Source organism: Rutilus rutilus (assembly GCF_951802725.1).
Source record: "Rutilus rutilus genome assembly, chromosome: 12".
In the NCBI taxonomy this organism is placed as follows: Eukaryota; Metazoa; Chordata; class Actinopteri; order Cypriniformes; family Leuciscidae; genus Rutilus; species Rutilus rutilus.
The window spans coordinates 33,119,686-33,146,280 of NC_140217.1; the positions used below are offsets into that span (position 1 = coordinate 33,119,686).

General features: G+C 39.1%; 1 protein-coding gene across 1 annotated transcript; it reads right to left on the reverse strand.

Moving 5' to 3' along the window:
- rybpb (RING1 and YY1 binding protein b) lies at positions 1 to 26,595 on the reverse strand. The gene is made up of 5 exons (XM_084426800.1): positions 26,185 to 26,595; positions 25,437 to 25,562; positions 6,077 to 6,355; positions 5,898 to 5,993; positions 1 to 2,454 (listed from the first exon to the last, which is right to left on the reverse strand). Exons 1-5 carry the CDS (start codon positions 26,208 to 26,210, stop codon positions 2,205 to 2,207), a joined length of 777 nt encoding a protein of 258 aa, XP_084282926.1. The 5' UTR covers positions 26,211 to 26,595; the 3' UTR covers positions 1 to 2,204.

Sequence of the window (26,595 nt, forward strand, 5' to 3'; positions counted from 1 at the left end):
TTTTACAAAATTCACGTTTCTGACAGCGGATAAGGCAAGTGAAAAAATGGCTATGTTCATACATTTTACGAAATGTTCTTTTAAGCTATACATTGCAAATTCAATAACTTTGCAGGGGGTTAAAATGTAGTAAAATCTCAACAATCTGAACAATGCAGAATTATTAAAGCCCCATTGATTTGTGATGTCAAACATCTCCCATTCTGGTTATTACTTTGCATACTTTTGAGTAAAAGAAAAGATTTTACGAATAGTGTCTATATTGAATTGCACTGATCTAAACGGGTAACAAAACAAAATCAATATCAATACAACTGAAATGCTTTGTATTCAACAATCAAAACCGGTTTGGTTGGTTAACATCACGAATACAGAAGACACACACGTTTACCCTCTCAAAACAACCAGTAAAGCATGAAGGTTGTTAACAGAAGCAGTTTCCCATTCAAAGCATCAAAGTGTCCATTTATCTCTTCATTTCAAAACATACAAAAGATTAAAAGAACAATTCAAAGAGGGAAAACAGCTTGATGAGAATTCACTGTAATAATTCTATGCCACAGCAGAATTAACACGCAGTACAATGACAGAAGTCAGTGTTGTCTTTACAGATTTGACTTTGAATGTCTATGAATTTACAAGTATACAAATATTCTGCATATATCAAGAGGACAAGAATTACACATTTGAAATGGATTATATTAGACTTTATTAAAATGTTATATATCACACATATGGTAATTACATTTTGAATTATTCATTTGCCTAGCATGTCATCAATATCAAATTCCTTTGGTCCGTCAATAAATAAAACTCATATCATATACACATACTTTGTACAAGTTTAATACAGTTCAAAGGGACGATTTGCTGACTTTTAGATTTGTGGGAAACGCCAGCTAGACAGCTTGAGTATTTTGAGTCAATGGGGATCGGTAATGAGTGAAATCATGCTTGTGTCAATTTTTCATGACACCCAAGTAAACAAATTTTTTCAAATGTTGGTACTGAATGCTTGTGAGAGTTCCCATGCATTCAATGACAGTTTGAAGCTCATGTTCAGCATGTCTCGGTGGGACTGTTTTAGTAAATACAGCACTGCTATCCATGTACGCTTCTGAAAGTAATGGGGAGAAGTGTCACACGTTTGCCTTCAGAATAAAACAAGGCTGAGTATAGCCCTAACATTAAAATTTTGAATCAAAAAGAACTAGAAATCGCAAAATAAAGTTCTTCAACGTTAAAAGCCTACGGACCTTTGAGACGTCAAACCCTTTTAGTGTTTTTACAATACATCATATGTAGACCATGAAGGACATCAAAAGCGGTTTCAAATACATTTGCAAAACCAGACGTTAAGCCAAGTGAGCATTAAGAAAGCTCAGTTCTGAATGTTCAAATCCAAAACTTGCAATTTTTGAATCCCAGCTGTCTTCTCCACAACAAAGCGGATGCAAAACACCATCCGTTTAGTTCATTGACGAAACCAGATCTAGGGACCCCCAGTGCACAAATGTTCAGACCAGTCTCGCAAAATGGAAAAAACAAAAATCCCAAAACAAAGCAACAGAAGAATGCAGCCTGACACCAGGACACAAGTACTTCCATTGTTTTCAAGAGTAGAGGGATCTGTTTCTATGGTGTGAACGTCAGTCTGAGGACTGAAACCATTTCACAGTGTATCTAGCACCATTGCGGGAAGTTTCTCAGGAATCTCCGGCAAGATTGTTTCAACACTAAAGGGGAGCCGTCGGCTTGAGCTACTTTAGCTGTGTGAAACTGAAGAAAAAACTAAATCTCTTAAAGTAGAAAGATGCAACATAATAAATAAGAGCAATAAAGGTCCAGAATAGTTCAAATGTCGGTGGTTATTGTGCACAGTGGACATTTACATATATCAGTTTTTTAAAAAAAAAAAAAAAAGTTGCTTCAGCTGCACATCCATGTACAAATATAAAACAATACATACAAGAGTGGGATGTCTCCAGAAAGGGAAAGGAGGTACAGGTCGCCCAACGACCCAATACCATGGTCCAGTTTGCACCATTCACACAAATGTATGTGTACGTATATGAGTGTGTGTGGGTAAGAGGACCATACATCCCCCTTTCAGTGATGGAAATGAACATGAGTTGGCTCAGGGCAAGGTGAGGGGAAAATGGAGGCAAAGTACATCCCTGCGGTCTCGACAGCGTCCGTGGCGCTCAGAATGACTCATCGTGCCCGACCGAGAGGTCTCCCTTTGGGGTCGAAGCACGGGATGAGCCCTTGTCCATGCTCTCGGAGCCGGAGCTCTGGTGCTGCTGTTCAGAGCCGGCGCTGGAGGTGACTGTGGAGGACGAGGTCGAGGAGGTGCGGGTCTTCTCCTTAAAGTCTGTTATGATCACTGTGACGTTCCCCACAGTGATGGCCAGCTGCTGGGCTGTGCTCCTGTCAATGTTCTTCAGCTTGGGCCTGCGATGTGGAGAGAGAGAGAGATAAATATTCAGGGGGGTAGTGCGACAAAGAACGCACTATTGGAAAGTAAAGATTACATGCACCTGTATAGTCATGGCTTAAATTTTTTAAATGAAGATAAAATCATGTTTTAATGTTTGCCTTTGCAATTTACAAAACCAAGGTAACTTTATTAAAGTAGGTAATGCAGGCAATTTTATATATATATATATATATATGACTTTAAATGTTATGTTGGCTATACAATATCTTTTTTTTTTTTTAAGAAATTAATTTTCTTCAGCAAGGATGCAATAAATTGATCAGAAGTGACTTTCTATTATTCAAAAAATCCTGAAAAATATTCATGGATCATGGTTACCACAAAAAAAATCAAGCAGCACAACTGTTTACATAGATAAACATAAGAAATGCTTCTTGAACAACAAGTCATCATGAAGTAATGGCTGCTGAAAATTCAGCTTTGCAATTACAGGAATAAATAACATTTTAAACTAAAGTAAAATAGAACACATTTTAAATAGTAAAAATATTTCAAAATATTACAGTTTCTACTGTATTTTGATCAAATAAATGCAGCATTGGTACGCATAAGAGATGTTTTGAATGGAAAAGTGTACATTATATTTTAAATAAATTCAATTATTACATAAATATATTATTATAAAATACATAATTATTATAAAATATATTATATTAAATATAAATTAAATCAGTGAAGAAAATGGTAAAAAAAAAAAAAAAAAAGTTCAGATTCCCTCTGGGCCCAGCCATAACAAACAATGAGTATTCTATGGTAAGAAAGGAGTAAAGTCCTGCTTTTCACCTTTCGCAGTATTTGCATGATTTTTAATTAAATGCAGAAAAGGATGGTTGTTTCATGCAAACCACGTCGAAGGGTCAACCACTTGTCCACAGTAAAAACAGTCCACCCACACAGCTTTTAATGCAAAAGACAGAAGTAACTAACATGTTACTCTCTCACTAGCGCTAACATTTTAGAAGTAAAAATCCCTAAACACAGCTTGGAATGCAGAAAGTAAAGGTCAAAAGATGGTTTTGAGAGAAAATAAGACCAGGTTCACATTTCCTAAACATTTGTTTGATCAATCAAAAAGCAGCAAAGTAGACAAATATGAACAGAGATCAGCAAGATTAACAAATGAACAGCAGACATTTCAAAAGTTAAATCACCAAAACTGACATTTACACAAAAACCAAACACAAAATCTTTCAAAAAAAATGGAGACATATTTCCAGGGTTGTGTGCATAGCAAAAGCACAAAGCTAAATCTCATTGATTGGCATTAGCCTCAGTTGTTAGTATGCCTCCAAGACAATGTGACACAATGAGCTCTGCTGGCAGAAGCAGACAGAAACAGAATGGTGGGACGGCAGCCAACAGGGCGTGTGTGGGAGTAAAACTGTGCTGCTCATTTGAGATCAGCCCACAACTCGCTCATTCAGAGAGAAAGGGAGAGAGAGAGAGAGAGAGAGAGAGAGAGAGAGAGAGAGAGAGAGAGAGAGAGAGAGAGAGAGAGAGAGAGAGAGAGAGAGAGACATTTGTGAATCAGGGCATTTTCTACAGTGATTTTCATCACTGCTGACTGCCAGCTTTGTTCACTGTTAGAGTGACTTGCAACACATTCTCAAGTCAGATCAGTTTTTATTATTACATTACCATTATTTGGGCTTTTAAACAGCAGCATTAAGCATGTTTATGAAATTGTATGGCAGTGTCTAGTGCTAATAGAAGTGTCTTCACCTTTCCAGACTATGTGAGCATTGCTGAGGGGCAGGGTACAGGCACATGTACAAGCACCTGATTTGGTGCTTCATTTTTTTTATTTGGACCGGCAATATTTTTTTCTCCAGGATTCTTTGATGAATAGAGTTATAAAGAACAGCATTTATTTGAAATTTTACTTTCAAAATAGCTGTAAAAAAAAATGGCCAAATGGCCGTTTTCCATTAAAACGGTAATGTGCTATAGAAAACAATGCATTCTGGGAAATATTCTTCACGGTAAGCAACTGCTGTTAATTTACAGCTCATTTTCAACATTAATCTACCGTATTTATGTATAACGGCTTTGTACTGTAGTGCCCAATGCATTGCGGGCTCGTGCATTTTTGAAGTATTAGCATAATGGCGCTGAACGGGTGTTTCACAGGAGTTTGAGTACGAGTAAGTCCTCCTTTATCTGTGATCGCGGCGAAAACTAAAAGCGGAAAGGAAACGGACTGCAGTGAGGAGCACGTTCTTTTAAAACTGCACCGGTGACTGTGGTGAGCAGCAAGACCTCAAACTGAAAAAGTGGTGCCTGAAATGAACCTGTTCGTGTTTGCAGCAATTATGACACTTCAAATCCCTTAAGAGAGAACTTTGAAACCGACTGCAGGGAGGAGCACATCCTTTTAAAACTGGAGGTGGTCGGAGTGTTTTCTCTCACATCCAAATCACTCGAAAGGTGACTGATGAGCTGGAACTGAACAAGCTGAGTGTGCGTACAACGATTATAAACGCATTAAATAGAGAGGGTAAAATCCTGTCGATTTACTGCAATACATAATTTATTCCCAAATATCAGTGTTTATTAAGGCTTTCAGACTGTGTATTTCTTGATGGCACTCAGCCTGGTGGTTTTGTTCATCCAGTGCTCGTTGGCGGGAGAATTTTTTTTTTAAATAACCGGTCAAATTTGGTCAAACTTTTAAAACTTAATTTAATTTAACTGTATAAGCTATACAAAAGAGTATGAGTTTGTTTTCTTTTCTGCACTTTTTCTTCCAAATGTTCACATTGCTTTTACTATATTTTTGTCCATTTTGAGTGTTCTTGCTTATAAATAAACGTTCACCTTTTTATTAGCCTATTACTGTAGTAATTACCTGTGTGATTTTAATTTCCAACCTATTTTGAGGTTCCCTTTTGACCTAGAGCTGTTGCCAAAATGATGCAATTTGGGTTGTTTTTACCTCACCATGTTTTCGGAAAAACGCTCGCTCTGCACCATTATAAATGCACTTTTTACATTTTACTCTGTTCTGCTCGCTCTTCGCCCGATGACACGTGCAGCCGTGCACATTTTGGTTTCGTTTTCAAATTAGCGCCAATTTGGGGCGGATTGCTTGAATGGTAAGTTCATTAGCCTATTACTCTTAATATTGCCTATTGCTCTGCTCCGCTCCATTATGAATGTCCATGCTGATGCGCGCATTTTACTTTCGCCTTTCTTTGCGATTTAAAAGCCCCCGCCGGTGATACCGGTATTACCGGTGTTGTTACACGTCGATTAACCGGTGGGAAAATATCCTCACCGTCACATCCCTAGTAGGCAGACTGACTGACTGACTGACTGACTGACTGCTGATCCTGTCACTGCTTCAAAAAAAAAAAGAAAAAAAAAAAGAATACATACAAAAATAAAGGTTAGATACCTGGAGTTGTGAGAGTTCTTAGTTTTCGTTGTGGATTTGCCGGACTGAATGCTGTTTCGCTCACTGGGTGGGCTTTGATGGCTGTCTGACTTGGGTCTGTAAAGAGAAAGTCTTTTGATTACAAATAGCATAAAGCATAAATCAGACGTTTCTCAAATTCTTATTGGTGATTAACGGACTTGTTCTTTTTGCTGTTGGGTTTCTTGGTGATGGCTGGGGTAATTTCTTTCTCCCGGTCCTTCTTCTCTTTGTCAGGTTGATCCTTCTCGCATTTGTCCTTGTCCTTGTCCGTGTCCGTGCGTTCGATCTCGGGTGGATTTCTGTCAGGACGCTCCCCCTCGGCCCGATCTTTCTCAGGCCTCTCTGGCTTTTCCTTCTTCTCTTTCTTTGGGGGAGGAGGGGTGGCATACTGCTGGGCCACCTGCTGTGCCACCAGCTGGGAGTTTATCCGGGGTTTCCTGTGGAGCCAAACAGAGTTGATAGTATCAGAGTGACACAAACCAATAGAGTACACTCTTCACTCATCTGCTGAGCCTAGGTTATCGACAAGTACAAGGTCAATATCTAAAGTCTGAAGTAATATAATGTCCTTTTCAAATGAATGTTCTTGGTTCAACACAAGCTCAAACATCTCTGCATTTGATTACCACAGAAAATAACCTTGTCTTGTCCCTCAGGTTTAGGGGGAAAAACCCATTGCATTTACTGAGATACACTTACAACAGAAATTTGAGGTGACATGCACTCAACCAGGATATAGGTTAAAATACATCCTTTTCTGAAAGTAGCTAAAACACTACAAATTACACGTTCACATAAGACTGATTAAAATAAGGGCTCGACATTAACGCTTGTCCGGGACAAGTGGATTTTTTGAAGGGACAAGTAAAAGATAACTTTACTTGCCCAACCGGACAAGTAGCCTAATTACAATGTCAATAACAAAAAAATAAAAATTAATGACTAGGGTATAACCAAACCGTGAGAATGATTCTGGTTTTATTACATTTATTGTAAGTGACGATAGATAGTGGATAATAAATGTAGGCTATTACTGACGGTAACAAGGTTGCGCTGTTGAGGCTCGAGGAGAAATGAAAACACAAAGAAACTCAAGTTAACAACATACTGTCGATAAAAATTCTAAATGTGGAGTTTTTATATTTTTAACATGATACAGTTAAGCAACCTCGCACGACGAGTGTTGTTTTCCTGAATACCATCACAATTGACAATGTGACATGATTTCATACAACAGTTCAATACAGTTAAAATTAAATCACTTAAATTTTAGATGCAATATTGACTGTTTTTGTTCTGTTTCAGCAGCGAAAATAGTTCCAAACATAGATCGCAACAGAACGCACATCTCACAGCAACACTCAACCGTGTTTTCATTGCTTAATGATTCAGCGTTTTGAATGAAATTATATACTATGAAAGAGTTTAAATATTGCATATAACTATAAATAGAAGTTATTTATAAGTTCTAAGTTTAGTTTTATTTATATTTATTAAAAAGGCTCTTTGGAGTAAACATACATAATTATGTTAATAACATTTGAGCAGAAATTCATTGTACATCAATGAACAGCAATGAACAGCATCAAAAAGTCTCCTTTCCATCGCATGTCTGCATGTAATCCACCTCAGTCAGCGTTTACACAAAACCATTTTAAAGCACAGATTCTGTGGATTGTGATGAAAACTTTAAGGCATACCTAGCCAGGCATTTCAGTGACTAAAACCCTTTCACTGGTCCCCGAATGTGATGACAGCCCATCGCCAGCTGTGTGGGTCTGCTGAATGTGTAATCTCATTACTCTACTCCTTTAATAAATGACTGTGAGGATCATAGGGTGGGACATTTGCAGCATGTCATTGTCATAGGGACTAATCAGATTAGCTAGAAGGTTTGGCCCCATTTGTCACAAACCGGATAGAAAGCAGTTTTCAGTCTGGTTGTTCTCTGAAACGAACAAGCTCCATCAAAACGTGGGGTATACATATAAAAAGTAGCACAGAGAGGGAAAAGATTATTAAAGAATGATGGTCAAAAACATTATTAATATTACTCACAAAAGCACAATATCTGGGCGCTCCAAAAAAAAAACAGTACCATAAGAGTGCCATAAAAATAGTCCATACGACTTGATCTCAAGTCTTATAAAAACATTCAATAGCTTTGTCTGAGGAATAGACCCAAACAGATTTCCGTTATGCGTTTGAAATGTTCAAACACAAGAACTTAATTTACAAAAATTGCAAGCCTGAAACTGCACAATAGTCATGTATATTTATTCACAATATTCTGTTCTCATGTGCATCATGAATATACCAGGGTTAAAAGTTAGCAGGTAAGAAGTGTGAGATATGAATTTCTTTACTAAAGAATAGTATCTATGTGGGTGAGGAAACCTTTTTGCTTCTGTGCGCACACACATTCTGTAACGATGGAAAGCTGGAGGCTCTCTCTCCTCGGCGCGGTGTTGAGTTAATTAAAAGCCGAGGGGCTGTGTCTGAGATCTGAGGCAGAGCGCCAAGCAGCCCGAGCCGACTCACGTTCCTCAAGCATAATGGCCAACATCTGGCAGCAGCTGGGGGTAACAGAGGATTTCAACTGATCATGGGGCTGAAGCTGAAGCCCAGAAGTGTTTTTTTTTTTTTTTGCTTTGTCTAAACATTTAGACTCGGGAGTCCTCTTCACCTCAACATTTCAGATCAGTCGCAGTTGGGAATGTTTAGCTGTTTAGATGGCGGTTAGGTTCTTAAAACTCATGAATGAAAGATTAAGGCCAGACAAACTCAATATACTCACATAAATGCACTAACATGAAGGCTTAGCCAATGTATTGTACTATCCACCTTAACGTGTTCTCACGGAAGGTAGCCACAGAAAATAAACCTAAGAATACATTTGGAATGTAAAAACAAGACTGAATCATTGTGTTCACATATGTGTGTAGAGGACATTTATGACTGCAAGAAAGCATGCATAATAACAACTCATCCACACATTGCACTGAGTGGCTGTGACTGTTAAGCTGCACAACATTTGTCACAAAAGGTTATCACTAGAATCATGTCATGTTGTGCCTGGTTAGGAATGTAAGAGGCCACAGAATAATAAACGAGGCAGAATGCAACTGAAGTACTGATAGAAGCCGCTATAGTGATCCCAAGACCTAATGGTCCTGTTGATGCCCTTCAACTCAAACCAATATATAACCCCGGATAAAACTAACAGCTGTCTACTGGTGGTTTGAAGAAAACATGTGGCCCTTAGAAACGATGGTTCTCTCACTCCCTATGACTGATGTGATACAGACGCCTTTTTCACAGAGACCAGCCAATGTGAAGCCAATCAATCCCTCATAATGGGGAATCATGTTCAAGAGGCCAGCACAACTCCAATCAATACAACCTCTGCAAGGAATCTAGATGAGCTTTAGGGGCCCGCTGGCAAATGATACAGAAGAGCATCTTTTAGAGCATGTGGGAATAGTATGCATCAGGTCAAAAGAGAGATCAGGAACTAACACACTGCAGAATAACTAAGGAAAAGCAAACAAATTTAAAAGTAATTTTTTTTTACATTTATGCTATAATGGCAACATATCCATTCCTGAGTATGATTAACACTCTGTGTTATGATCTTACTATGATCCAATTTACTGTTACACCACATGCATTTTCTCTCAACTATTTACATTCCAAAACTGACTGTATTTACCTGAACACTGGACAAGACGGACATTGAATAAATGGGACGGGACGGGAATGGAATTAACAAAATTACGCACAATACCTGTAACCACGCGCCGAAATTAAGACGTGCGGCTGATATCAGTGTATCGATACTACCAAAAAGGAGTATTGGAACCGTTTCAGATATTTTAGTATCGATACATTTTGAAATAGCGATATTTTTGACAAAGACACTAAGATATGCGTGCGTGCTTCAGATGTGCACACAGAAAACTTCACACAGCGCAAGTTGTCATGCACGTCTTCGTGCGCTCGTTTAAATTGCCAAGGCTTAAAAACACGCACAGTTCTGTCAACTCTTTCACGCTTATCATCAAGCCCAACCCAGCGCTTTCATTAGTGTTTTGATCTCACCTGCGCATAAATCAGCAATAAAAAGTCATTCTTGAAAAAAAGTATTTTTTTTTCTTGATAATTGCGATAATTAATGCGATATGGCTCAGCTTGTCAGTAAACTACGGCTCTGTGTAGTAAATGCCTCTCCATCTGAAAGCAGGTGATGGCGATTTACTACTAATCAAGGAACCGGCTTTACTGACGAGATGTGCATAACAATGTCATGCGATATATCGCCCAGCCCTACATACACACATACATTTTATTTATATATATATGAAGAGTTCAGATGCAAAAGCCTCTAAGTGCCATCTGAAATTTTCTTCTAGAATGATTATTTTTATCAAGCTCGTATATTTAAGTTCAGTAATTTCACTTAAATGACAATTAATAGGTAATTTTCATTGCAATTTAAGTGAAATTACTGACCTTAACCCTCTGGGGTCTGAGCTGTTTTCTGGGCCCTGGAGGTGTTCTGACATGCTCTGACATTTGTGCTTATTTCTGTTACTTGTGACATTTTCATGGCTAAAGTCTAATTACACTGTATTCAGCACAAACTCTGCTACAATAATATATCAACAGCATGTGTGTAAAAGTTTGTAGTTTTGAGATAATGACATTTATGCGTGGTTTGTGAAAATACAAAAAAAAATTCTCACTGAAATAAGGTCATGAAACCCATACTGATTATTTCTTCACAAGACTTTTGAAAATTGTATGACGTAGCCTAGAATATTTGCTCTAAAACTATGTGAAAATCACCCTGACTGCTCATTCAGAGAAGACAATATATTGATTTAAAAATTTTACGACGTGTTTTGTGTGAAAAAGCAATATGCGAAGGGGCGGAACATCTCATTAATATGTAAGGCTTTTTACACCTGAGAAAGACAAAGACACACCCTAATGGCCCTATTAGGAGCTTATCAGGGCCCATCATTCTGACCAACCTTGCACAAAGAATGAGGAGATTAAAAAAAGAATGGCTTTTAAAATTGTTTGGATTTATTTACAACATAATCCAAAGATACACAAAAAAAAAAAAACACTTATTGATAACAATGATCCAAAGAAAGAGACCTTTGTGCCATTCCTAAAAACATTGTACATACCTTTCATTTCCAAGGTGTTTGATTTTCACTTTACCATGTTCATGTACAGAGACATGTACTGTGAATGTTGAAGTCAGCAGGACTCAGTGGCATCTGGGCCCTGAAAAAAAGAAAAAAAAAGAAAAAAGTGAACATACTGATATCAAGAGAAAGGCCTGCACGATTTTGGGAATACATTTGAGATTTTTCTGGTTAAAATTGCTTTTTAAAATTCACAGAATACACACACACACTCACACAAATGTTTCCAACAATATATTATATAATGAACACAGGTTTGTTGTGCCTTGTAGGTATAGGCTATGCGCAGTGCTGCATAAAATAATAACAATATAGCAGCCTATATACATTTTCAAAAAGATTTCAGTAACAACTAAGCTAGAGAAAAATATATTGATTATCATGTTACTTCAAATGTTTCCATTCGTTATGATGATATGAAATGAGATAATAGTAAAACATGAAGCCGTTTGGAGCGTTTTGCTTTTCCAAAATATGATGCATTCAAACGCGATCGCGTTTAAAAATATGATACATTCAAACGCGATCGCGCTCAAATATAATTATGGTTAGGCCTACCATATACATATCTACGTTTGAGCAGATATCCACAAACACAGTAACAGTAAACACGGGTCTAAATATTATAATATTCACCATATATCTAGCAACAGTTCAACTGCAATGTGAAATTTATGCAACAATAACAAACTAATATGTAAGAATTTCTTACCTTATCTTTCTTGTCTTGAAATCGCATTCTTCTTCTGGGGTAAAGCCAATGTAAACTCACGTCTTTCAAACTCGACGAAAAGCAGAGACTGATGAAGTGTTTTGTTTTTGAGGTAACGAGCGCGTTCGCGTTCCATGTGGAGATTTGCATGTGAATATCTTTTGCGCGAGTAGGCGTGGCCAAATTAAAAATAATTAGGAAGCGTTTGAGAAGCTGGACATCTTGTTGGTTTTATACAAATTACTTAAACAGAAAATATTTGTTTTCAGTTTGAATCCGATCATTTAAAAGTACACACTTAAATGTTTATAAAGGTATATGGCTCATAAATGTGTGACAAGTATTCGCTGAGTTTTGTTTCAGTTTATAGACGTGCTCAAGAAAAAAAAGTTCACCGCGACGGAGAGGCAGAACGCACACCCTGTTTATTTTCTTTATGTTTCAAAAGCACAATGTTTTGATTTGATTGTAAGTGGACACATACAAAAGTAGAAATATCACAGATTCTTTTTTTTATATTTATTTTTTCTGTATGACCATAAATGACGGAGTAATTTAAGTTTAAAGTGCTACAATGTAAAAAAAGTCCAGCAAAACACGGGGGCGCGTTTGCCGACCTCAGAGGGTTAAATGTACAAGCTTGATAAAAATGATCATTCTAGAAGAAAATTTCAGATGGCACTTAGAGGCTTTTGCATCTGAACTCTTCATATATACATTATATATTTATTTATATACATTATATATACATACATACATAACATACATACATACACACAAATAATACAAAATTAAAAGATGCTTATTTTAAATGTATTGTGCAGCTTTTTAACAGGGAAACAAGATATGATAGATACGACAGAACAAAATAGGCTTTTAATAATCTTTCAGTGCGCAAAACCATGATGATATGAATGAAACGCTTCAAAAAGCAGCACATGGAGTCACAGTGCGCAGCACAAGTGCACATTTAAAAGTTCACGGCACAAAGGGAAGAAATGTTGAGTGCACAAATCCTAGTATATATCTGTCCAACAGGTTATTGATCATTTGGTTATTCCTAATTTTAAATTCCAGTAATTGTGCATTTGATGCCAATTCATAGTCCTTGTGCTGTGTGTGCTGTGTATGCTCACGGTAGAGTCATTTAGAAACAGCAAACTCCAGCAAATGAAAGTCGTTTATGCAAATCCATAGCCCCTTTTCTACAGATCAAGCATTATAACGTGAATATATCATATTGGAGAGAGTATTACCGTGCACCCTGTCGTAACCGGACGAGGTGAGCTGTTTGAATGCTGAACGGAGAATGATTGACGGCTGCAGAGGAGGGAAGACGAGTTTCCGTGAACTTTAATTTAATGATGTAAATATACTTCTGTACCTCACATTAAGCTATGGAATGGCATCAGATGACTTCGAAAAGATTGCAGGAAAACGTAATTAGTGCTTGTCTATTTCTTTTGGCCCATGACTCCCCCTTGTGCCGTAGGCCTATAAAGGAGCGCAATAATCGCGGTTGCCTGAAACACTGCGGTTAGATAAAATAATCGCGATCAGACGGTTATTTAATCATCGCGACAGGTCTACAGGCAGCATCTCTATCAGCAGCGTATCTCCCTCACTTGCCATGCTGATCAGCAACAGACCAACACATGAGGAATTGTGATGTCCACAACAGATTAAGTTTTACATACTTAACAGTTGACTGGACAGCTACTCTTTGACGTGAAACCCATGCGGCACATATCCAGTGACAGAAACATACATTAGCGGAACTCTGTACGTGTTTTTTTCTCCTTCACCAAACCATATTATAGATGTATCTTCAGATTTGAGATTAACTGCGGTGTAAATGTGTGCCGAACCGTGAGTGGAGAACGGTATGTTTTTTTGTTTTGTTTTTACAGATAACTATTATTACACCATAACATATAGGCTATATGCATCCAATCGTTCAGTCTATCCACTGTAGTACATTTAGCACTGGGTAATTTGCTCTAATCCAGACTGGGGTTTTGTCAAAAGAGCAAGATCCTCCACTTAACAGGTACTTGGCTTAGTTTACCTCCTGAGGGGGATCCAGAAATCCCTTCCAACCTGAGGTCAGCCCGGGAGTCTAGCGGCAGACAGGCCTGTGATTGATTTGATTAACCTTCCCTTGGTGGATCTCCTGCCACGAGGGGAGATTTGTATCAGGGGCAGTTTAGAGAGACAGAAACAGGCTGAGTGTTTGAGCCATGAATCAGTGCCAGCTGTAACTCGGCCACGAGAGCTCACTGGCATGTCAGGACTGCTGTCAACACTCACTAAGCACGACAAAACCCACACAATGCATTATTTACTGATTGACACATGACCGCCTCATCACAACCTCACTCTGTTGACTGGGACTCGTGTATGAACACAGGTGGCACCTCTCCAATGGGAAGAGAGAAATGGCATACAGTTTGAGATGGACACTGACCAAACTCACATTAGCGAACAGATGTTGGTTGCCAAGTCAAGGGAAACTTGAATGGAGTTGGATGAGAGAGGTCATTGTGGTTGAGGGACAGTGTTTTGGAATTTCATACTACTCTTATGGATTAGTCAGGGCATATGTCACATTTAATTTCACTTGAATGAACACAACGCTGTGAGGGACAATTTACTGTTGTATACTTTGTTGTCCATCATTCAGCTGACATAACACAGAGTACGTACGTCTTTTCAAAACATTTCCTGTTGACAAAAATCCAAATAAAATTAATATGTAAAGACAAACTACTGTATCTCTCTCCCTCAGAACCTTATTTTCATTTGCATTAAATTAAATGTTGCCTACCTCTAACTAAGGTCCATTTCTGCTATATAGAGAATGTATACTGTGCATTGAGCATTTTCTTTATGCATAGAACATCTGAGTGACTTACATTTGACAAAATCTGCAGTGCACAATATAGCACACTGTATACTAGGGCTGCATGATTAATCAAAATTAAACCGAAATTGCAACTTGGCTTAGTGCGATTATGAAATGGCAAAAGCTGCGATTTTTTTAATTTTTAATTAAATAAATGGCACAGCATGTTAGTGATCAGTAGTAAATGCTGCTCCATCTCTGAAACCACTGAGAGTTTGACTCGCTTATGTGCATTTGAAAAAGCAACACGCGTCAGACATCTTCGCAAACTTGCAATGCAAAGCGTTTATAAACCTGTTGTCCAACAAAAGACAACATTTAATAACATGTTTTTACTTCAAACTCACTTCATAACGTCAGTCGAGTGTTTGAAATAAGTTCCTTTTGTGAGCTGATGTGGCTTCTTATAGAAAAATGCAGACAATATATTTTATAGTTTTCTATACAGTGAAAAAGGCTGTCAATTAGCATTGCATTATAAATAGGCCTTTACTTTATTATTATGATGAAAATACCCAAGAAGGCTTGAAGAACTCAAATACACCATATTGCTGCAGTAGTGTAATTACTGTCTTCATATTTAATCAGTCAGTGTTTCTATCTTCTTTTTATTCAGATACAGCGATAGCATGATGCCTTTGTCCACATTAGGGATTTCCTTTAACGTCAAGTTACATAACTTCTGTGAGGCATATGTGGAGTTTCTGCACAAGGGAACCCTTCAGCTTCCAGTATGAATGAAACAGACGTGATTAGCTCTCAGTAATGCTCACTCCATCCTATGTGTATAAAAAATAGAAAAAATTATATTTCTCTCTAAAGAAATTTAGATGATATTCCATGTTTTTCTCCAGTGTACAGGAGCTTTATTTCCACAGTGGATACATAAGAGGCTCGTATTTCATATTAAAGACAGACTTTTAGTTTTTGCATATATACTGACAAAATTAAGAATTTTTTTTATAATATAATATTTTATAATAAATCCTTAGACCACTTTAGACTTAGGCTGCCTGCATATTAACAAGTAACCCTAAAGTTTTTCGTACAATATTTTCAGTAAAATAAAAATATTATTTTATTATTATTATTATTATTTATATTATTATTATTATATTAAATACTCTTATTTTTGTATTCATAATTATTAGGCATATTGATATACAAGCAGAAAATGTTGAGCCAAATTGTGCATTAAACCAAGCGAAAATGCATGGACCATTAAAAATCTCAAACAGTACACAACCTTCAAGATCCACCATTCTCAGTGCAAAGAAGCCCAGTTGCAATCAAACCCTTAAAGGGTAACTAAACCCCTGGTCAGAGCCTGACTCCACCCACTGGCAATATTTGAAAAATGCTAGAAAAGTGGGCAGACCCCAGCGGAGATAGAGGGGACGCCCCCGTGAGTTGGGGGGGGGTGCACCTGAGAGACCTGCTGTCAGACTCGCTAAAATGGAGAGTGACTCACAGGGTCGCAAGACGACATAAAGTACATGCATTTGATGAGTTTTATCGAGTTGATGTCAATAGCACGCGCTCTCTATAGGCATATTCATATTTTGCCGCTATGTGAAAAAATCCAGCAAAATGAGCCGACGCGTTTGTCGACCCCAGAGGATTAACTTAGCCTAACCATAAATTGTGATTAAAATATATATGATCACTCACATCAAGACGCCGCTGCGGTGGTGGAGTCCATGCAGGAGGAGCAGCGTTTGGCACTGCGTCGCTGTTCAGCGCGAGCTGTGTGGAGAAGCCCATTTCCACCTCTATTGCGTTGGAGAAGCAATCCCACGTAAAATGCAGGTTTCACACTCACGGTCTTCCAGGCCAAGTGCATGCAAACACTGGCGCCTAATTTCCAAGTCTGCTGGAAAGCTATGCAGTCCAGCAGTGCTGTTGCAACCAGCAACACTACACCTACGTACCCTCCTGCCCACTGTACTAAATACAGATAAATCTACGCTAGCTCGTACCAGGGGCATGGTGAGCTGGAACCTGCTTACGTCACTTGCCACCGCAAACATCCAATAGGAAAATTCAACTGCAGTAGCCACCGTTCAACCTGAAGAGGGCAGCACTCAGACGTTTTTACACCATATATTGTAAAATTAAAACACTTTATACCCAAATGTCAAAATAGTTACTCGAATCAAATGAACAGCACTAATAAAGCCCCATTCTTACAGATCATTAACTAAAAAAAGTTGGTTTAGGGTTTAGTTACCCTTTAAGCTAAGAAAATTATTTATATTTATTATAAAGGTTTTTCAAAAGGTTTTCTTAGCTTAAGTGGTCTTGTTGGACCTGGCTATTCCCCTTTCTCTGTTGAATATTAAAACAACAAAACAAAATATAAAAAAATAAAATAATTACTGAGCTGTAATGATCATTATCAAACAGAGGTTCAGAGAAGGTCAGAGGTTTTGGAGAAACTGTACATCATTCTTAAGATTAAAATACAATTATCTCCTCCTCTGTTTATTAGGAGATCTCTCAGAGATTGGAGCAACACCTCACTATGTAAAATTAGTTTATACTGTTCTACTATACCAAGAATACTATTCTTCAATAGCACATGGCAATCGAAAAAATGGCCGCTGTAGCAAGAAAGAGCACTAGAGTCAATTTGGAAGTGTGGTCAAGTATTTTTGGAGTAGAGGAGTAGACCCTATTTAGACATAAATGATTGTATATCATTGAATGTAATACAATAATACTACATTACATACACACACTATAAATATTTTTTAAAAGGCCTTAAATTAGGCTATTATTTTATTTTTTAAATATACAACTGGTCATTTTGTGAACGTAGAGCTGTGTGAAAACAAGCCTTGGTCTGAAAAGCCCCCCATGGTGGCATGTGTCACTTTAAACTGATGCGCTGTAATTAATGACACCACACATGGAGGCTCTTTAATTCCTAGAGAGCTTGGCATTTCGGTGAGGCTCCAGTCTAGGCTTCAGTTACACAAACGTTAGCGGTGCAGTAAATTATGGCTCCGTTAAATGAAACAGATTGCATGTAGAGGCAAGACAGAATGAGAGAACGCTCCAGTGAAGAGAGGCTACAAAAAGCGCTCAATTAACACAGCTCTCCAATTCAAGTGCAGCATAAGCAGGCAATCATGGTCATTGACTCTTGCATGCTATGGGGCCACAAAGTGCCCTGGAGAGAGGACAGTCAGGTCAATGGGATACATATCTGATACTTATGCATGGTATTGGACTACAAGGTGCTGTACCTTTATAGGCAGATTGCAATCTAAAAAGCAACCTGTTGTCATTTAAAGGATAAGGCTAGTTAAACTGAACCCAGACTCTCTACTGAGCCTACGGATTTAATTAATCTCAGATGGAGGACTCTGAATGTAAAAAATAAAATAAAATAAAAAGCTGTGCAAAAAACCTTTCATATTTGTCCTAAAAATATGCTACACTTTTTTGACATTTCCTGACAGCATCTGTGAGATTCACCACTAGATTTAACATGGTTCGCCTCTTACATCACGGCAAACGCGACAGTTATGTGCAGTGGCAGTTCGCGGAGCGCCTTGATCCTCTGGCGTAGCAGTATTAAGCGTTTGGCTGGTGGGGGATGATGAAGCTGCCATGTGTGCGCGTGTTGAACAAGCTCTGGGACCGGGCTCCCATAAGCCATTCTCCTGAGCGATTAGTGGCTTTGTGCCTGCTGTACAGAACGGAGATAGTGAAGAGAGCACCTAGAGAACAGGCCCTGGGTTCCCGCGCTGTAGCTCTCGACTGGGCGGAGGACATTAAACATTCATCTCCACCTTCTGGAGGGATTCTGCCCTCCTTCTTCCCCGAGGAAATTGCTCTCTGGGGAGATCATCTCAGCTGTGGTGAAAAATCTAACTGCTCTCACAAGATGTGGATGTGAAATGCAATGTGAAAACGGGGCAGTTAGCGGATAACATAAAGTAAATAAATAAATAAATAAAATAGAACACCAAATAGAAAAATGTTGATTGTCACGTCAGGAGCTAAAACTAAATATTACATAATATTACAGGTTTAGTTTCTAATTTCATAAATTAACAAAATGTCTATGACTAAATGCCTAAAAATTACAAATATTATTAAAAGAGCAAATTATATAAAAACACACACACACAAAAAAAGAGACCGTTACAAGTAGTACCAGGGTTTTTTTCCTCACAACACAATTTGTTCTTGGAGTGGCATAACAAAAACATGACCTGTATTTTGTATTCGGAAATCAGGCACAGACTCTGTGTGGGCCTGTCTAAAACTAGCAAAAAAGCAAACATGAACATATCTTTCTCTCTAAACATCTCTTTCTCTTTTTGATCCATCCAAGAGAAGCTTCCTGTGTTGTCTGACCTTTCACCAAAGGAAACCACACAATTCTCCTCATCACTCAGACTGCAAACCAGGTGTAGAGTTTGTGTGGAACCCACATAGGGATCCATCTATCAGCAGAGGCTTGTCATGTTTCTTTTCATATGATGAACTGAAAGAGTGATACTTTTTCTATCAGACTCACTCAACCTTGTGTCCTGCCCTGTTGCCTCTGACCTGTAATTACAGGTCACTTTTCAAATTAGTAAGAACGAGCTAAAGGCTGTGCAATATCCACCCTATTCAACAACAATTTACTGAATATTTATGTCTAGACTGGCCTGCTCTGCTAAACTAATAAGTAGAAATGCAACAAAGAAGCACTTTTTGTTAAGCGCTCAAATAGGAAACCATGTCTTGTTGCTGAACTGCTCCTTTGTGATTCACTTTTGCACTGAGAGAAAAGTTTCAGTACTGAGTAGTTACTCCCACACAACTAAAATATCTCGAGACTGTGGGCCTAAGTATTTGAACACTAGAGTCACACTTTAAATCACTGCATTAAAATATAAAAGCAAGTGGCATTTATCTGCAAGCAGAACATTTCATAAAGTATAAAATTATTAAAACAATAGAAGCACGGTTCTTAAGACAAACTGTAGTTGGAGACAGGTTGTCAATTTTTTTTTTTTTTTTTATCAAGTTAAGTAATTTTAAAATGGCTCTAGCAGCATTTATTTTCAGATGTTGCTTGATTTTATATTTTGTATGTGACTTGTAAAAGTCTAAATACTTCTAGGGGCCATGTGACAGAGGTTTCAAACAGACTGCTGTTGTAAAATAAAACCTTCACAGGAAGAGTTCACAGAAAAGATATTTCCCCTCACCATCACTTTCATACATTATCTGCAAATCCATGCCCTTACTGCTCTAAAGAATTTAATGTCATAGAAAAACACATCAGCAAGCAATAAAGTAGGCTGACTAATCCTCTTAGCGCTAACATCTACATGCAAGCAGAGCTGCAGATTGTAATAGCTTTATATTTCCTCCAGCAAAAACAGATTCCAGCTCCAATCAAGACAAGCTGTCAGTCACTCTACCAGTCGGTCTGCCTTCCCATCTTCATCAGCGCTCTGCTCCGCAGACTACAGAGAGGCACAACCGCTTCAGTTCCTACTCAGTTAGCTGATTAAGTGTGGTCACCGAACGTCACTGACTGTGTTACGTGAGATACGCATGAGTCAGGCGAACGGCAGCCTCCTCTGCTCCACTGAGTGAATGACATGCGGAGGAGAGTGGGAGTTGAAGGAGGGTGAGCCCAGTGCTTCCCAGTGCTGGGTAATGATGTGCTCCATTCTGCCTTCCCTCTGAGAGCCTCTTGGCTGAGCGAGCACATCCCAACAGAGCCGTCCATCAAACTCAGCATGCAGTGGCCCACAACCCCCTCCTCACAGCGCACACACGTACAACACGCACACTCACTCTCTTGCATTCATTCACTCTCTCTCCATTCTTTTGGGGCCTTTTTTATCTCCTCCCTGGTGTCTTGTCATCTGTCTCCCTTCAGAATCACATGGCCAGCAATTTCTCTGTTGCTAAATCACTTTCAAGCCTATTTCAGCCCACCCAAACACACACACACACTTGGTTCAAACTCAATACTAAGCATCAACCAGTACCACCAGGGCAGAGAGGTCCAAAAGTCTGAGAATACTCTGAAAATCTGAGATTCAACATCCTATTTAAACAAATAATCAGAAAGGTACCATTAGTTATAATATGTAAATCAAAAAAGAAAATGGATCATCAGGTTCTGTGCAAACTTGTTAAATGCTGCTGTAAAATAAGCAAGTAAAATTACGCTGATAATATTATTAAAAACTTTAAGAAAATTAAAATTAGAATAAAAAAATAAAAAATAAATAAAAATGCATTTAAAATAGAAACATTTTCTCTGTTGGTCTCAGACTTTTGGACCCCACTATATATAATGAGAGCAAATAAGATGCAGTCTTCATAAAAGTGAAAAAATAAGTATAATAACAACATGTTTACAATAACATGTTCATTACCTGTTGGTAGATTCTGCCAATCCCAATGGCCACATACTGTTTGATGAATCAATCTGGCTAATATATTGGTCTATCACTATTTGACCTCTACAAGACACAAAGTCTCATGTATTCCGACCTCTCATTTTTGCTCTAGTGAAAAACGACTAGTGTGCTCTTTCGCTTAAATGTCTGCAATCTCAGAAGTTTTAAACCCTCAATTAACAGACACACTGGAATAGATTAAAAGCTTATGCCTGTGGTTTAGAGCAGGTCTAAATGCTGATAACTGTGGATAAGCAAAAGTGTGTGTAAGTGTGTTTGTAGAGGCATGGGGGAATTTGACACAGTGTTAGCAGTCTGATTATGTAATTTCATTATCCTCAACAATCTGCACTCAAGCAATGGCGAAGCAAATTATTGGATAGTAAATCTCTGCTCCGCATCAATTACACACAGAATCTCTGCCATCCTTGTTGATTTCACGAATCAATAGTGTCAAGACAATATTATGTTATTCCAAGCGGAACAATGCACTTAAAGCCTCAATTTCCCACGGCATCACAAAGATTGTATGAAATTCTTGCACCGTGACATACTTAATATTCCATCAGCTTGCTTTGTGTGTCTGCCTTTACATGACACACGAGAGACACTAAAACAGTCTGTTGAGTATGGGTGGGAATGTAGAAGACACCTCATCATTTGATTGAATTTTGATTCAGCAACTCTCAAATCTTTTAAAGAGTTAAAGAGAACAGTTGCCAAATTCTATGGAAAGATTCTGTTAAAAAAAAAAGTCTGCTCTGGTCAATCAATAGAAATACAATAAGAGGCGGCTCTACAGTTTGTATTCAGTGTAAATGAAATAACATATCGGAACAACCTTCAACTATGTACTACTCTTGATTTCTGTGGATGTGCCCAAGACTAATCAACTATTGAGTGTGTGTAAATACATATACAGTGAGGAGTTAATAAATAGCTCCCTTTAAATGTATTTATGCTGCTGCAAATGCATTTAAAAAGCTGTTTCTGCAAGGTTGCAGCAAACATCTATATCTGTAATGTTTTGTCCTGTGTATGCTTTATCAATAAACAGAATTTTTTATTAGTCCACAATCATAAAGGAACTGCAAAGCATCTGTGAATCGATTTTCCCCACCTCTATCATTGAGTGGTAAAACATTTCTTGTGTCTTAAATGTTTGCTTTTATCAATACTGACATAGGAAGAAACAAAACTACTTGGACACTTGTTTAAAGGATGAAAAACTTTGTCTGGGACCTGGCAGGGAGCTTGAGGGGAAGTAAAAGTACACCCGCATTGAAGATCAAGGTAACACAAAGGCCAAATGGCACTTCCCCCTGATCCGGCACATCAATCAACTTTAGAAACCCCTAATGGATTCTTCCCTCTAACCTGTGGGTGACTGATATGCATCTTGAAACATAGAAACCACGGAATATGATACTGAAACAAGGTGTCGCATTCTTCACTCCTGTTCTCAGGATTCCAATCTAATATTAAAACTTGATGCTTTAAGGTCTGCGAGGAATGCGGTGTGAGGAAATTTATTTCGATGGGCTCAGAGGAAAGAAGATCGTTCTGAAGTTTTGCTTGAGGGAGGTTTTTTTTAGTTCAGATTAGTAAGAATGGAAGATTAAAGCCATCTTAAGGCAACTTGAATCCAAAAGTGCTACCTCAGAAATAATATAGACCACATGTCTAGCATATCATGCAACAAGCCCACAGTGATTCAGGATAAATTTCTGCTGGGTTGACAGTAGCGTAACCCTAGATAACCTCTACTGCCATGGCAACACAAAGCGAACGAGTTTATGAAGTGTGCAGCTGCTGTGCGGGGAAAAAAACAATGAGACAGAGACATGGCCTCCAGCAAAGATGTCATCCAAATCATACAATCCTGCAAGTTGCGGATACACGAGCATGAAAGCCATACATATAATTCATTCAACACCTCATTAGCACACCGTTGAGCGTCAAATTGCCCAGTCTATAAGTGAACATCCAAACCTTTATGAGGTCAGTTAGTGATTCAGTTGAGCAAAAGAAAATCTGTTATGCTTAATTTGCATTTATCCCTATAAGTTGCCTTTAATTATCATCTCCAAAGTCTACCGACACCATGCACGCTCTCCTGCAGCCAAGTTCGCGGCATGCTTCATGAAAGTAATCAATTTGCCTGAACATTATGTGCTCAGGAATCAGATAAAGACTTCGAAGTAACCATCCCGACACTTTAAATAGACTTTCTTTACATGACGTAAAAAAACAAAAAAACAAAACACATGCTTTGCTAATCTACATACATCCTTGCACAGGGAGTTGCTGCATTCTTTGAACTCCAAAGACCAACAAAGATAAAATAATTGGTGAGTGGAATGCGTTATCACACCACAAAGACCCATTCACGGAGGGAAACAGAGATAAAAGGTGCTGAGATGGGAGCATAAACTGCTGCACCCTTGTCAGAGAGCGCATCTTTTCGCTGCGAGGACCCGACGCTCCCCCCCCCCCCCCCCCCCCGTGCACCACTGGAATACATCAAACGTGGACAAGATGGCTAATTAGTCCTCATTACAAAGGGAGCCAGGCTTCTTACATCAGCAAACAATCGCATCCATCAAAGCTTGACAGCGCAGATCAAACAGAGACAGAGCGGCTCTCATCGTGCGATTTCTATTTAGCAGACTGATAGGAGCTGGGCTGCTGCCAGGGAGAGTGAGACGAGGGGTTTCCGACACGCATGGCATCATTTCCTGTCATTACTATGAACGTAACGCGCCTGATTTCTGCAAACAGATCCATGAGCTAAGCTGGGTTTTCGAAGGGAATAAACTGACTAATCGTTATTGACAAATACGCCGCTTTGGAGTGTCTGACTTCTCCTGACACCTCTTCTTTCCCCCAAATGTCAGAAAAGCACTGGGTGTAAAAGAGCAGATGAAAAGGTTAGAGCCCGGGGATTACTGCGTGCAGCCGCATATTACTCATAGCTGTAGACACCACATCAGTCAGCTGATGAGAAGTGTTGGCGGGTTCACACATCATAACAAACACAGCGCAGGCCAGACAGACGTAGAACATACGTAACTGAGGATACACTCGCTTACAGGAATACAACCACGATGGCATTTCAGGCAAACCGAACATTCATTTGTCGATTTAATCAGCGGTTCTCAATCCTGGTTCTGGAGTACCCCTTATTTAACACCTAAAATATGATCAGCACACTAGCCAGAAATATTGTATGCAAAAAAAGCAGTACATCAAATATATTGCATGGTAAAATAAGAAAAATGAAACAGCAGGCAAATAACACACGGAGATACTGGAGCGTGCAGCCTGTAGTCACTTTGACATCCTACGAGGAGCTTAGAAGCTATTAGAATAGTTGATCCTCATGGTTCATTTTTTTAACAACACAGATAATTAGCAAAGGTTACATCCAGACAACTAAGGGTCACATAAAGAATGAGACCCACTGGAATAAATGACCTTCATGAATGGACAAGCACACCCAGACCTGTTAGTGACAGCTTCCAAATGAGCAGCATAGAAATTAGAGTAATGAAATCATTAAATTAGGCAAACCAGAAAAACAACATTGACGTCTGCTTCTTCGCCCTAAGCTTTATTTCAAGTGAGCATCATGTTAGTCTAATTCTTAAATCAAGCAGAATGTGTTGCACTTGCAGATGTGTCAAAACAAATGGCAGATTCTGAAGAATTTCTGACACCTGATTGACCTTTAAACTGTTGCAACCGCTTTAGGAAGCCCAATCAAATTTGTTTCCTGTTCTTGATCTAAATGCCTCTAAAACAGTTTGACGAATTCTAAACACACCCAGACATTAAATGCCTTTGATCTAACCCAACAAATGCCAGCCATGGATTTAAATTGGAAATCTGACTCGAGCCAAACATGCAAACACTGCAGCACTGCAATAGCAGGTATGCATCTGCAAAGCATGCATGACCATGGAGCTGCAGTGAAAGCATCTGCGCGAAAATCCAATGCAATAAATTGTGTTCAGGCTAATGCAGGACAAAGAAAGTTTGCTCATCACTGCAGTGACTGCACGGGCTGGCTGCCACACTCCATTCTAGTGCCAGTCATCAGACTGAAGAAATTACATTTAACTTGCATGAGAGGACTGGCGTTTCAATGAATCTTAAAGAGCAAATCAACAAGTAAAGCGTTTCAATCAGCTGCGTTAGTGAGGATGAGATAAGGATTGCAATGCTGCAGAAGTCCAGTGTAAATGCCCATACCTGGTAGACGTGCCCTTCCGTACATCACAGATGCTGCATTTGAAGGCTTCGGCACTGTTTCTGAAAGTGCAGACGCTACAGTCCCAAAATCCGTCGTCCGCTGTTGGTTTGGCTTGTCTTTTTGGCCTTAAATAACAAAAAAGAAGCCCAAATTATAAAGGTCAACCTTCATGTTTGCCCCCCTAACATCCTACACCCCTACTTTTACTGTCTCGAATTCGTTTAACGTAACCGAAGTGGCACAGAAAGTGACAGAAAATCCGACCCGTGACGCGCGAGGGCGGTTTATTAGAACCGGAAAATACTGGAAATACACGCTAACCAGCTAACTAGCCACGGTTATTCTCCACAGCTCCTAGTCACCGGGCTTAACACATATATACTACACTCTATAGATTGGTTGTCGCTGGCACGACAGCTAACATTAGCCAGCGAGCTAAAGATATCGCGTCGGTGAACGGCGTGAAATTGAATGTCAAAAACGGTCCATTTAACGTTGAACTTCGACCAAAAACCCCGTCCGAAGAGGCCAGGCGTATCCCGTAGGAAGAAAATCTCTTTGTCTGAGAGGCACTGAGAAGTGTTTAGAGTCCTATGTGAAAAAGAGAAAGCCGCCATAGCTGCGCTTGTTTCTGAGAGAAAGGAGAAACACTCCTCGAGAAAAGCATCCGAATGTCCACCGAGCGAAAACCAGCCGCGCGGTCACCAAAATCGCCTCGGAAACTACCGACTGTTGACGCTTTCTTACCTGGTCGGGCTCTTTTTGTCGCCCATGGTGGAAAAACAGACTCTCAAAAGACCGAAAAGGGTTCAGTAATTAACAATAATTGTGTGTGTGAAGGTCCGTGTGAGCGTGTGTGTGTGTACGGTGGATCCACACAGAGAGAAGCGCTTGCAGGCAGTCTCGCCTTCCCCCGACTGACTGACTGACTCTAGGCAGGGCGAAGAGACTGCGGACCCCGTGACTGCGCCGCCCAATCACCGCTGTCGTCGGTTTAAAAGTCTCGCCAGAAATAATCGGCACGGATAGAGTAATACTACTACACTCTCCGATTGCCAAACGTAATTAGACTGTGTGCCCGTCGAAGTGAGAGAAAGCAGCAGTGAGAGACGTAGCCTACTCGATGACTTAATGACTCTGCTATATATCAACAGCAGC

Excerpts from the sequence above, each read along its gene's own strand:
- rybpb (XM_084426800.1), bottom strand. The coding sequence starts at position 26,210 with ATGGGCGACAAAAAGAGCCCGACCAG. Across the intron at positions 6,356-25,436 it reads CGGAAGGGCACGTCTACCAG|GAAACCCCGGATAAACTCCC; the intron begins GTATGGGCATTT and ends TTGGCTCCACAG. Across the intron at positions 2,455-5,897 it reads AAGAACTCTCACAACTCCAG|GCCCAAGCTGAAGAACATTG; the intron begins GTATCTAACCTT and ends TCCACATCGCAG.